This window comes from Tursiops truncatus, chromosome 11, assembly GCF_011762595.2.
Source record: "Tursiops truncatus isolate mTurTru1 chromosome 11, mTurTru1.mat.Y, whole genome shotgun sequence".
NCBI classification, from domain to species: domain Eukaryota; kingdom Metazoa; phylum Chordata; class Mammalia; order Artiodactyla; family Delphinidae; genus Tursiops; species Tursiops truncatus.
In genome coordinates, this window is record NC_047044.1 from 71,241,086 (window position 1) to 71,254,671 (window position 13,586).

At 38.1% G+C, this 13,586-nt stretch overlaps 1 protein-coding gene across 7 annotated transcripts in view; it reads right to left on the minus strand.

The window, feature by feature from the left end:
• The window catches only part of LRRK2 (leucine rich repeat kinase 2), a 153,718-nt gene that overhangs the window by 27,097 nt on the left and 113,035 nt on the right, over positions 1–13,586 (minus strand). For 6 of the 7 annotated variants that reach the window (XR_004528996.2, XM_033866912.2, XM_073788830.1 and 3 more), the window contains 3 exons: positions 13,318–13,418; positions 10,094–10,284; positions 4,734–4,894 (listed from right to left, as the gene is read on the minus strand). Coding sequence is in view for 6 of the 7 variants with exons in the window: in XM_033866912.2 (XP_033722803.1) it covers positions 4,734–4,894; positions 10,094–10,284; positions 13,318–13,418 (453 nt within the window). In the remaining variant the exon portion in view is untranslated. Of the gene's footprint in view, positions 1–4,721; positions 4,895–10,093; positions 10,285–13,317; positions 13,419–13,586 lie in introns of all 7 variants that reach the window. The other variant, XM_033866916.2, reaches the window with a different exon arrangement.

Sequence of the window (13,586 nt, forward strand, 5' to 3'; positions counted from 1 at the left end):
AAAGACTGTTGTATTTCTGTGGATGTTGGCGGGGTGAAAGCCATCAGTCAGCATCCATCTCAGTCAACAGTGTAACTGTCATAAGACCCAGAATTAACCGTTGCTACTAACAGGATATAATACATACATACCCATTTGACTGAGTTAAAGTTGAATCTCTCCAAATTATTTGAAGTTGAAAGTTTCCATCCCATATTTACCTTTGAAAATGTAGACAGACACACTGCTGTGGTACTTGCCAATAACCGAATTGTTTCTACCTTTGCGCTCCAGCTATGATGGTACCTGGCCAGGGGCTGTGTTCTCAGGAAGGTTGGGTTTGTGTCTTATGTGACCCTATAGACATTTTTAATGGTCCCTAAGCTTTATTTAGTTTCCTTATCTGTAAACCAGGAATAATAATAGGACTCATGTCAGAGGGTCATGAGGGTTAACTGAGATAATCAACCTATGCAAAGGGCTAAGCATGAGACAAGCACTCTGTTCGTGCCACGAAAGGTTTGCTCCCATTACCATATTCCCTGAGACAACAGCAATGAACCCACACTCACATGCACACACGGTGTTAATGCACCACAGTAAGAGTTAGTATAAAACTTCACAAAAGTTTAACAATAACAAACACATGGTGTTTTGTTTCTCTAAAATTTCCAAGTTAAACCTTATATTTTGTTTCTCATAAAGTTTCTAAGTATAACATTAACAGGAAGATCCATTAAAAAGGAAAAGACAAGGAGAGAACTAAAATCATATGAGAGGGAATGATTTTCTTCTCAAACATAATTGCTCTGGGGAAGGAAAAGTTTGGTGATGGTGGCAGCAGTGGTGACAATTACTGTTATTTAAAATTTTTAATTTGAGTTTAGGGCTGAGGTGATTAGAAGTGCTCTAACAATAATAAATACAGTAGAGATAAAGAGAAGGTCCAAGATATAGCAAGGAAAAATGCTTACCATGTATTAAGCAGCCTGGGGGAAAAGCGGGCAGAACAGAAAGAATCGGGCTCTGGGTTTCCCTGTCATGATCTTTCTCCATACTTGTGTTACTGCACATTGATACAGCAGATTAAAAGGGGTCAGGAACAAGTATCTGGCTTGGTATGAAAAATCAGTTGGATATTGAACTATAGACAGGTGTTGACCCAAACCAGGAAGACACATAAAATGAAGGGCCATGAGTTTGAACAGAGTTGAAATGAGCTGACTGCTGGCTTGCCCAGCCCACTGAGGGAGCACAATCTACAAGGATCAGAGAGGTCCACTGCCAAGTAGGGGGTTGAGGCTTCAACAGCAGGATTTCCTCTCCACGAACACAGTGACGTGGCTGGGGGGAGGGGGAACGAATTGCAGGCCCCAGATGAGTGGCCTGGCCCACCTTCATGAGACATGACAGTAATGAGCAGATCTTCCAAGAGAAGAATGCCGTCATGTGCCCATTTCTAGGTGGGTTTACGAGGCCTGTGGAATCCCATCTTCTAAGACTATTCTTCCAAACCTGTACGTGACAATATTTGTGGTTTCTGGCCCTGTAATTTTGCTTTGTTTATTTGGATTTTTAATAACTAAGGTTAAGTAAACCTCTTTAAGTGTATGTCATAGTTGTATGTGATCCAGGAGAGCGACTACAGGCATACCTTGGAGATATGGCAGGTTTGGTGCCAGATCACCTCAATAAAGCAAGTATCGCAATAAAGTGAGTCATACAAATTTTTTGGTTTCCCAGTGCATATAAAAGTTATGTTTACAATACTGAAGTCTATTAATGTGCAACAGCACTATGTCTAAAAATAATGCACAATCCTTTATTTAAAAATACTTTATTGTTAAAAACTGCTAACGATCATCTGAGCTGTTAGCAAGTCACAATCTTTTTGCAATAGTAATGTCACTGATCACAGATCCCCATTACAAACATAATAATAATGAAGAAGTTTGAAATATTGTGAGAATAATCAAAATGTGACACAGAGACCCAAAGTTAGCAAAGGCTGTTGAAGAAAACAGCTCTGACAGACTGGCTTGATGCACGGTTGCCACAAACCTGCAATTTGTAAGAAACACAACATCTGCGAAGCATAATAAAGCAAAGTACAATAAAATAAGGTATGCCTGTATAGGACTTAAAGCCAAATAGCTCTGGATTCAAATGTCATTTAGACTGAGCTTTATCTTGGCCACTTACTGCATGACTTTGTGCAAGTTACACAATCTCACTGAGCCTCAGCTTCCTCATTTTATAGATGAGAAGATAAAAGCTAACTTTCAGCCCTGGCATGAGGATAGGATACCATGTGTCTAACGTATCTGGCCCTGAGCCTGGGACACAGCAGTTGCTGAAGAGATAATTATTTTATTATTATTGAACAACCCAGAGACACTTGAGCCAGAAAATATACTTTGAAATGTTTATGAGAATGCACACTCTACTTCCAACAGATAGCCATGTAAAATGAAAGAGATGATATGTATTTGGAGCAAAAATAAAACCAGGCATTGGAAGCTGGGGCCATTTGCTTATCTAAGGACAAAAATGGGGAAAGGGGAAGAGGGTAGGGGACAATTTTGCCTAGTCAGATATCCTCTAAAGTACTTTCTTCTGTCTTAAGAATGTGTTTTAACTGAGCTTCAATCATCAAGATGATGTAAAGCCACCTGTAATTTTATTTACAAATAACTAACCATGTAAGATTTCTCCAGAGCTAGAGCTGCCCCCCACTAAACAGATATCAACCCTTCAATTTTCTATTCCCACGCAAACTGAAATCTGAAAGATAAGATGTCTGTACAGATTACTTGCCCTATGACTGTTTCTTACTAATCGGAAGCTGAGATTCTGCTGAATCTATTATTAGAAGAGGAAAGAGAGCTGAGAAAGGGAGGGAGAACTCCACGTGGAAAGAACATGTCTGAGTATAAGATCATGAAAACCCAAGAACAAAGGAAATAGAATTTTCACTGGTAGAAAGTCAGTTTACAGTTAAAGTAATAGGAGTATTACAGCAGGCATGACAAAAAAAGAGTTGGGCATGACACTTAAAAGCAATATTAAAATCTAAGGTAAGAAAATGATGCCTGTGATTTCTGGAGACCATAAATATAACAGTACGCAAAATGGGTATGTCTCATTTTACATAGTAACATGACTCTACAGTACTTTTAAGTATTGAAGCATTAACAACCTATAAATTATGAAGAAAGAAAAACAAAGTTCAATGTTTGAAGGTTTAAATTACTGTACCAGTCAGAACCCTCCTACACTATTGGTGGGGATGTAAATTGGTACAGCCACTATGGAGAACAGTATGGAGGTTCCTTAAAAAACTAAAAATAGAACTACCATATGACCCAGAAGTCTCACTACTGGGCATATACCCTGAGAAAACCATAATCTGAAAAGATACATGCACCCCAATGTTCACTGCAGCACTGTTTACAATAGCCAAGACATGGAATCAACCTAAATGTCCATCGACAGAGGAATGGATAAAGAAGATGTGGTACGTATATACAATGGACAATTACTCAGCCATAAAAAATGAAATAATGCCATTTGCAGCAACACGGTGGACCTAGAGATTATCATACTAAGTGAAGTAAGTCAGACAGAGAAAGACAAATCTCAGATGATGTCACTCATATGTGGAATCTAATTTTTTAAAAAATGATACAAATGAACTTATTTACAAAACAGAAACAAACTTAGAGATATCAAAAACAAACTTATGGTTACCAAAGGCGAAAGTGGTGGGGAGGGATAAATCAGGAACTTGGAATGAACATACACACACTACTATATATAAGAAAGGTAACCAACAAGGACCTACTGTATAGCAGAGGGAACTCTACTCAATATTCTGTGATAAACTCTGTGAGAAAACAATCTAAAAAAGAATGAATATATGTATATGTAAAACTGAATCACTTGGTTGTACACCTGAAACACAACACTGTAAATCAACTATACTCCAATAAAATTAAATTAAAAATTTTTTTTAATTAAAAAAAATTTTTAAAAAGAATAAGAAAGTATGCTTGTATCAAGAACAGTGCAACTAAGAACTCCAGTCCCAAAGTCCCTACCTGAAACTCTTGGAGCTAGAAGTATTTAGGAATTTATACTTTTTCATATTTAAGAAAGTAATAATGCATATAACAAATTACATAAAATTCAGTGGGATCAGAGCCAACACCCTGTATTCAAACAAACATGTTTATATTTCTGCTGTGAAACATACACACATCCACAGTGAATATGAGAAATAAAGATCCTAACAAGGATCAATTCAATCGGGTCAGATTTTGCCACCAAATCAGTTATAAAAAAAAAAACTTTGGATTTTCAAAGTTATTTGGGTTTCAGAGTTACAAAAAAGGGTTTGCGAACCTGAATTTGGTTTGCCTCACTAAAACTTTGAGGTTCCTTTTCACCACCTCTGGAGTATTTAAACATTTTTAAGTCCAACTTTTAAAAATATAACTTGACATAAAACATACTCTATTTATTTAATTTGTTTTTTACCCTGGAAAATTACATCAGTTGATTTTTTTGCCCTACAGGATATAATATTCAAAATCACAAACGTACTGGTCACAATTATTCACATTCTGGTCACAACAAATAGCTGTTCACAGTGTGATAGGCTACAGTGTTCTCTTGATTCTCCTGAACTCACAACTGAAGTCAGTGGTTATCCATTCTGAAGAGGGAATTATCACACAAACCTTGTCACCCACCTGGTGTGCCCTCTGACGTTTTTATCCCCATTCTACAGCAGTACTGAGCAATCCCATAGTCCGCAATCTTGGCAATGATGGCGGCATTGGGATACAGGGTGAAAAGCAACACGTTGTGGGGCTTCAAGTCACGGTATATAATCATGGCTGAGTGAAGGTATCTGCCGTGAAATGCACAGGAAACCTTATTAAAATGTGATTATACCATAATAAATTTTGTCATTATTTTTAAAAATATATGTTTATTACGCAAAGCATCAAAAATTCTGTGCTAAGTTTCACCTTCAAAGTTAAGAGATATTGCAGAAGGAAATCAAAACCTACAAGTCCAATATTACAGAGCAAGCTTATGCTTTTAAAACAAACAAACAAAAAGACATGTCAATCCTGATAAGTGATTTAAACTTTAAGGCACAATCACTTTAAGCAAAGTACCAATTTTTGAAGACTTACCTTTTGTATACTTTAAAAACAACTTAAAAGGAATTCTGAATTCCCTCAATACCATGTGACTATTTTAATTAGTTTAAAATGTAAATATGTTAAATAAGAATTGATAGTATTTTGTTATAACTCCCATTTATTTAAGTTTTAATTTTCTTAAAACCACAGAGACGTTTTTCTTAGCTTTTAAAATTCTCTCTACTCCATCTCTCCTTTGATATTTATTTTTTTCTGACTAAACTATTTCCTAATTTTTTGGAAAATATTTTCTACTTTTTAAATAGTAATAAATCAAAATAAAAGACTTTTCTAGCTATCAATACTGTACCGTTTGAAGATGTAATTTACTTTAAAACCCAATTCTGTTATAAATTATCAAAGAACATTTTAGACCAAGAGTTGGAATGAGTAAAACATTGTCTTGGGAAAGGTGATATGGGGGATTTTAAAGTCTTTCCTTTTAGAAACAGATCCATTCAACCATCAGCAACTAGAGCTGGACACTCACTGTAGGTGAAGAATAAATACTAGTTAATATAAAAAATAAGAAGTTTTCATCTCAACCAGGTCTTGTCCATTCTGGAAACATGGCCGAAGAGCCATTACTTTGCCCCAACTACTAAAGTAACTCTATTACCTTTCCTTACACACTCGTAAAATTCAGATTTGCCCCACTCTGTTTACCCTGCCCTGTGACATTAAATTTGCCATAGCTCTGCACATGATCTCACAACTACATTATGTCCTACCTTGAGAAAAGAATTTTTCATAGAACTTAATAGAGGTAAATTTAAATCCATTGTTTGTGGCTTTTGGTTTAGGTTCACATTATATCAATAAATATTTACTCCATTACCTAATACCAATCACTGCTAGGGGCATTAGGAGCAGAGTGGCAGCAATACCCTGAACTTTCCACTGATTGATGGGAGTGTATGTATCATTTAACGGCATCAACTAATGCAGGAGAAGATTCTTTCTCTTCCAGGATGTAGTTAAGACATTTGACATTAGGCTTATTCCTTTCAGTAAACATATTTTTGGTTGAAAAGTAAGATAGATGTACTAATGAAGTTGACCTTAATAATAAGTTATGGGCTTAAAAGAAAAATTTACTAAGGGCTTACTGAAAAGCCATTAGCTACTTTGCCCTGCTGAAGAGAAAAGCTGGGAGATTAAGAACAAAAAAGTTAAAGCCAAGTCATACATAATTGAATGGCATCCAAATCCTTCATAATGCGTGCCTCTTTCAGAATATTTATAGAATACAGACTCTCTCGGAATACTTTCCAAAGGTTAAAAAAAATTAGTTAAACTTAATTTGAAATTATGTCAGTGGGAGAGAAAGATTATCTGGATTAGTTAAAATGTTCAGTTATAGAATTTAATCTTAAAATTGCAGTTTTAATAGCTTTTAATAGAATAGCAGAATAGCTTTCAAAATATTAACAGGTACAGATCTTGTCTTACTAAGAATAATTCAGCCATAATTTATGTATTACATGACAGCGAGCATTGTCAAATATTTTATTAAAACAAACTGGTCTAAACTCAACTAGTCATTTTTAAATTGTGATTATCATCAATGTTGCTAAGAAACTCGTATAACTTAAAGTAAACTTTATCTCATCCTAAAGAGAATTACTCTAAAAATAGAATGCCTTCATTCATTTAACAAATATATATCGGGCATCTATGAGGGACAGTCACTGGGGATATAACGTCATCTTTGTCTCCCTGCTCTTGAGGGGCCACAATCTAGGAGAGACAGGTGCTCAAATAAGGTTGCAGAAATGTGATGAGTACCAAATGCTAGGGAAGCCAGAGGAAGAAAAGCACAAAGGTACAGATAGCAAAGCAGACTCTCCCACTAGACTATAAGTTTTAAAACTTGATAAGAGCAATATAATCCCTATCTTTCCTTCTTCAGCAGCCAGCACAAAGTCCTGCATGGAGACTCAAGAAACATATGTTAGCCAAACCAACTCTTCATGATGCAGTCAGACATCATTGTGGAGATGGTATGTGAGCAAATTCTAGAGGAAAATGAGTTCTCTAGGCAGACAATTTTTTGAAAAGACAGGAATGACAAATGCAAAGACAGACATGGATGTCAGTGAGAAGTCAAGCCCTTCAGCATGGTTAGAACGAGGGCAGTGGAATGGGAGGAGGCTGGAGAGGCAGACTAGAGGATACATAAAGAGTTTTGACGCTATGGCCAAGGAGTTTAGATGTATTCTGCAGATAACTTGGAATGCCAGGGAATTTCAAGGATAATTAGATTTTTATTTTAGAAGAATATAATATCAGAAATGTTCTGATAGTTCACCAGAGGTACCGGACCAAGTCAGCAGTAGTGGCATAAAAATAAATTAATCAATTAAAAAGATGATGTAAAACAGTCAAGGACCTGGCGGACAAATGAGTACTTACTTTTGTGGGAGAGGGGGTTGCTCTGGATGTGACTACGAAGACCTTTGTTGGCAAATGGGAGATACAAGATAAAGAACAGATTCATGGTGGAAGGAAAAAGAGAAAGCAAATTCAATTTTGAACATACTGAAACACAGAAGCTTATGGGAAATATAGGTGACCATATCTTCAAAGGTAGTTGAGAATTATAATAAAGAACTCAAAGCATCAGACAGTTAGAGGTGTAAACTAATAGCTGAAGGCAAGACTGCAAAAGAGAAAATATGTAACATGAAGAAAGTTCCTGTATGTCACTCTAAACAGCGCCATCATTTAAGGGACCGCAGAGGCATGCGACTTTATTGTCTCTTTCTACCTCCATAGTTATAGCTCTGTGCTAAAATATATTTGGGCTGAGATTTTTAAATACTTAGTGCTAGGAGAAGATCAATTGCTACTGAAATCTACTAGCCTCTTGTAGCACAAGACCCAGAAAGCTCCCTTGGCATTATGCTGAGAACAAATCAGGCAAATGATAGGAAAATATGATGAGATTTCACTTACTTTAACAGAAACTGCTGGATTTGTTATTTTAAGTAAGGTCTTCAAGTTATTTAAGGGATGAGGTCTTTCAAACAGTGATGAATTTTTTAAAAAATCAATTATTCATTTTATAAATAAGGACTTTGGGAATTATGTGGAAGATTTAGGGAAAAACCAGGACCTGGAGTCGGTTTAATCAAGGAAAATGACCAATACAGCTTTTGAAATACATAAGACATAGTTGCCCTTTATCTAGATTAATTTAGTACAAAGTTCCCCCTGGTGTTCAAAAGTGGATGTAGCAACCCAGATCCAAATCTTTGCATTCCTGTTTCATATAATAATCTGTGTTTTTCAATAGCTTCCGGACTCTTTCAGGAAAGGAAATCTACTCATTTTATTCTCCTATTATATCCCCTATACAGTATTAATAGTTATATCGTATATATCAATAGTTTAGTTTTATTTGTTTGTGATCAGTGTTTGTTCTCCTTACCATCCATTCCATTTACATTTCTGGATACTGCTCAAAAGGAATAGACACTATTTAAGAAGGAAAGGAAGAGAAGGAAATTTGCATCCACTTTGTGGCTACCATGCACCAGGCACTGTCTTCCTTCCTTCCTCCCTCTCTCCCCAGTGGCAACATGTGTAATGAGAACGCACCGTTCTAGGTGCTGAGGTACAACGGTGAACAAGAGGAAAAATCCTTGCTATCGTGGCACTTAGATTCTGGTGGCAAAGACAGACAATAAACAAACTTTTAAAATAAAAACATAAAGAATACCTGGCAGTGATAAGTGCTACAGGTGCCAAAGAGACACAAGGTAGTCAGGGACACCCTCCCTGAGGAGAAACCTGAATGAAATGAGAAGTGAGCCAAGAGGATATCTGGAGGTTCGACATTCTGGCCAAGAGAATAGCTGGTATAAAGTCTCTGGCATATTCCAGAAGCCTCGGGGAGGCGAGTGGCTGAGCACAGTGATCAGAGTGAGGTGGGAGAGGGTTGATAACAGGAGAAAGATGTGATCCAACTTCCATGTTAGAATGATCACTCTGGCTACTGTGTGAAAAGCAGGTTATCTGGGGGGCAAAGGTGAAAGCAGGGAGACCAGCTGGGCAAGAAGAGATGACAGCAGCTTAGACACTGCTGGGAGGGAGAGAAGTTAGGAGAAGGAGCTGCATTGAGATATGTTTGCTAAAGACATTTGCTGAAGGATGAGCTGTGGGATGTGAGAGAAAGGAAGGACTAAAGGATGATTCCAAGGTGACACAACTGGGTGACCAGAGATGGAGAGCAGTGGAAAAGGGGGAAATCAAGAGTTTGACTTGGGATGTCTTCAATTATTACAGAAGAACTCGAAACACTATTCACTAAGTATTAGGCACAGTTTAGAGACTACAAGAAAGAGAGAATCAGAGATATAAAATCAAAGCAAGTGTGTGGACAGTCCCTCTGTCTCCAAAGGCCATGGCCTTTCCACCCTCCAAGGCTCTGTCCGGATGCCATCTGGCTGCGGGACTGGGTGCACCTCTGAGACACACTATGGTCTCACAGGACAACCCAACTCAAATCACTCCAGTCCCCTTCAGAAATATGGCCTCATCTTTCCTCATTAGAATTACCCATGATAACTGACACTTTCCTTGATACTTTGAAGCCTTACCTATATTTTTTTAGGGAAGGTAGGTCAATACAGGGTTAAGATCATGGGCTCTGGAGAAGGCCTCCTGGGTTCCAACTGTAATTCTGCTAGCTATGAGATCTGCACGCTCTTCCTACTCTTATTTTATGAAATTATAAAATCTGATCAGGGAAATGGTAGTTTTACACCAAATAGTTTGTGAAATATTACCAGGACACATTGTTACAGGGAAGCGCTCTTCTCAAAGTCTGAGAGTAATTTTGGGCTCACACTCATCATGCCCTGAATAGAAAACAGCATGACCTAATCTATTACCTCAGACCATCAGCCACATGTAGTGCAATCCTGTGCTGCAGCGTTCTGGTGAGACTGGCTTTGTCTTGTTGAAGCAGGCGATCCAGGGAACCCTTGGAGGCTAACTCCATCACCAACATTCGAGGACGAACCCCAGCTGCCAGCAAAGATATTAAGCTGGGATGGTGGAGGTGGCAAAGCACCACCAGCTCCTGCAAAGTCAAGAATCATTTCAGAGTCATAGACAATCAGCTTTTACCCAAGTGTCTCCTTCCTTAAGCCCATCAACACTTGGAGCACTTTTCCCTGAGTGACTGGATTATAGCAAACTTTCCATTTCTTCTTTGAGCTTTTTTACATTTTCCACATTTTCAGAGTTAAACCACTGGTTTTGCAACCATATTCTGAATTAAAATTTTAAGTTCTCTTTTTCCGTTTGCTCTGCTTTACTGGAACATTTAATGCTAGGACAGGACACTGTCCTATTGTGGCACACTAATAGGTCATGTCAGTCTTGCCTACTGAATCCTCCTTAGCCACAGAATCCTTCTCAGCCCAACATCCTGAGCAGCCACTACTAATCAACTGCACTTTGAGGCATGTGAGGTACAACCTGCCTATTATCTCTGGTTTAATGACTAGAGAGTTTTCTGGAGAGAAATGTCTAAGTCTAAAGAAATGTCTGGCATTGCCCCTGCCTGAAACTCTCTAATGACTTCCTGTTACTTTTATTGGGTTGGCCAAAAAGTTCGTCTGGGTTTTTCCACAAGGTGTTACAGAAAAACCCAAACAAACGTTTTGGCCAACCCAATAGATTAAGATCCCATGAACTTAAACAGCCATTGCGGCCTGACCCGATCTGCCTTAGCCCATCTTTCAAACCTCATCTCCTTTCTCTCTCTTCCTTATTCACCACCCTTCTGCCACACTGGTGTTCATTAAATCCCCAGCACCGCACACACCCAGCTCCTGCCTTCCAGCCACAGAGTCTTTGCCCTTGCTGATCCCTCTGCCTAGAAATCCCTTCACCCTTCACACAGCTAAAGTCTTCTTGCCATTCAGATCTTAGCTCAAAACTCTTACTTCCTCAGAGTGACCTGCCTTGGACCACCCTTACTAAAGAAAGCAATCACCAGGTGCAACACCTCTCTCTAATCCAAGAAGTTACCTGGAACAGAAACGTCTCCAATTTGATTCCTAGGCCACATCTGGTGAGACTTTACAACCTGTTTCATGATACTGTTGTTTTGAATTCCATACATGTTATTCTGTATATTTCACTCTACTCTGAAACTGTATTTAGTTGAAATTTATAGCTTATGTGGTATTAAACTGATTCATGTTTTTTTGTTTTTGTTTTTTATGATTTTGCGGCACGCGGGCCTCTCACTGCTGTGGCCCCTCCCGCCGCGGAGCACAGGCTCCGGACCCGCAGGCCCAGAGGCCATGGCTCACGGGCCCAGCCGCTCCGCGGCACGTGGGATCCTCCCGGGCCGGGGCACAAACCCGCGTCCCCCGAATCGGCAGGCGGACTCCCAACCACTGAGCCACCAGGGAATCCCTGATTCATGTTTTAAATTATGATTTCTGCAGAAGCTCTGCTTCTTAACAACCAGCTTCAAAGATGAGTATCAGTGCCAACTGCATTTATCAGGAGACTGATGTGTGAAGAATTCTGCAAGCTGAAGAATAAAGGCTCAACGCCCTGAGAGGGGATTTTTCAAGAACACGGACTTCAGACTGCAATCATACTTCCTTAGTAGATAAAAATCTTTTTTTCTTCTATGTCTGATTAGCTCAGTTGGCTAAAACTGATGAGAACAAGTCAAGTTAGCTTTGTTTTCTTTCATAAGCACAGACTGGAGCCTAATCCAAATTTCCTATCCTAGAAAAACAGCTCACTGATTGCAAAGAGAAAGGAACAAAAAGAGTGTAACAGATCAGCCCCGATTCATGACCACAGGTAGAATGACCCTTAAAATGCAGCACTGAATACAAGTGTTTTCCTTTCCTTTTCTTTTTTTCGAAAGAGGCATATTACACACACTCCATTGTTTCTATTTCTTCTACTATTTCCTTGGTTCACCTAGCTGCCCATACACTAATCAGTCCCATAAACCTTTCTAGTGTTCTGATTTCCAACAAGGTTCCCTGAGCACATTACATAAAATTTGAAACATATTGAAGACTAATGATCAAGACTGAAAAATTACAATTAATACAACAAACTGCCTACAGATAGAAAGAGATTGTGCTCAGATTTGGTTCACTGACTTACAAAATATTATATACAAAATATTTATTAGCTTATTCCTAGAGCTACAGTGTAATTTTTGGTACTAATAATCAAAATTACTCCAGGATATTTTACACAGACATGAAATTATTTTCATTATTCAGAGTAACTAATATATTGCAACTGTATTTTTTTTGTTTATATAAGTTATTTAGATTCAGATTCAGGCACAATTTTTTTTAATAAATCAAGAAAAAATAAGAAAGAATAAATTCAAAAATATGGTTGAGTTCTGGTGTAAGACTGCAGAATTCACATGGATTTTATCTCTCCTGTCACCCTGTCTCCCTCACTCATCCCTACTGTTAGGACTCAGAAAAAAGAAATAAATCCCCACCAGTATTCAAAACAAGAGAGGGTACTGGAGTGACCACTCTTGGTTATGCATTCAATCAACTTTCACTCTTCCTAACAGTACCCTGACTTTTGCTGAGGTATCCAACCCTCAGCCAAGCAGCCCATGAACTTTAAGGGGAACTGACCCCAATCTCAGCTTCAGGGAAAGGTGGGGATATTTTAAATAATACCCTGCTCATTATCACAGTGATTGGTTCAATAACACAGGCCTAAGCCAATCAGCAACAGTACTGCCCTGAACATTGGTGCCTGCAGAGAAAAGAACGTGTGACTTAACTGAGGCCAAGAGAAGTGTTTAAATGGACTACTGTTGTATGGATTTTGGTTCCTTTGAATTACAAAAATGCAAAAAAGGTACCCTCTTTTCTTCTGTGCTTGTAAAGCCTGGAACAAAAATTCTCAGAATACTGTCTTTGTTTTTCAACAGGAGTAAGCTATTTCACTCCATAAAGAAAGGACAAAAGTAGGATTTCATAACTAAACTCTAGTAAACTTTGAGGGAAAATACGGTAATTACAAATGCATGCAAAACAAGAGTTCCAGGAGATTAACAATGTATGACTTAATGTAATAATACTGTTGCATTTCTTACTTGTCTTAACAGTCTAAGTGATGTATGTTTATTAAAAATCTTCACAGCCACTTCTTCTCCTTCATAGGACGCTCGATAAACAGATCCAAAACTGCCGTCACCTTTTGAAAAGAAAGTACAAAGCACTTAGGTTAACCTGTGCAAGCAGGAAAACTCAATAAATTGTATCTTTTGTAATTACATCTGTTTCAAAGATAAATATGACCCACTAGTTTCACTGAATGAAGTCTCCTTTAATGCTTTTTCTTCCTTCTTCTACTCCATGAACT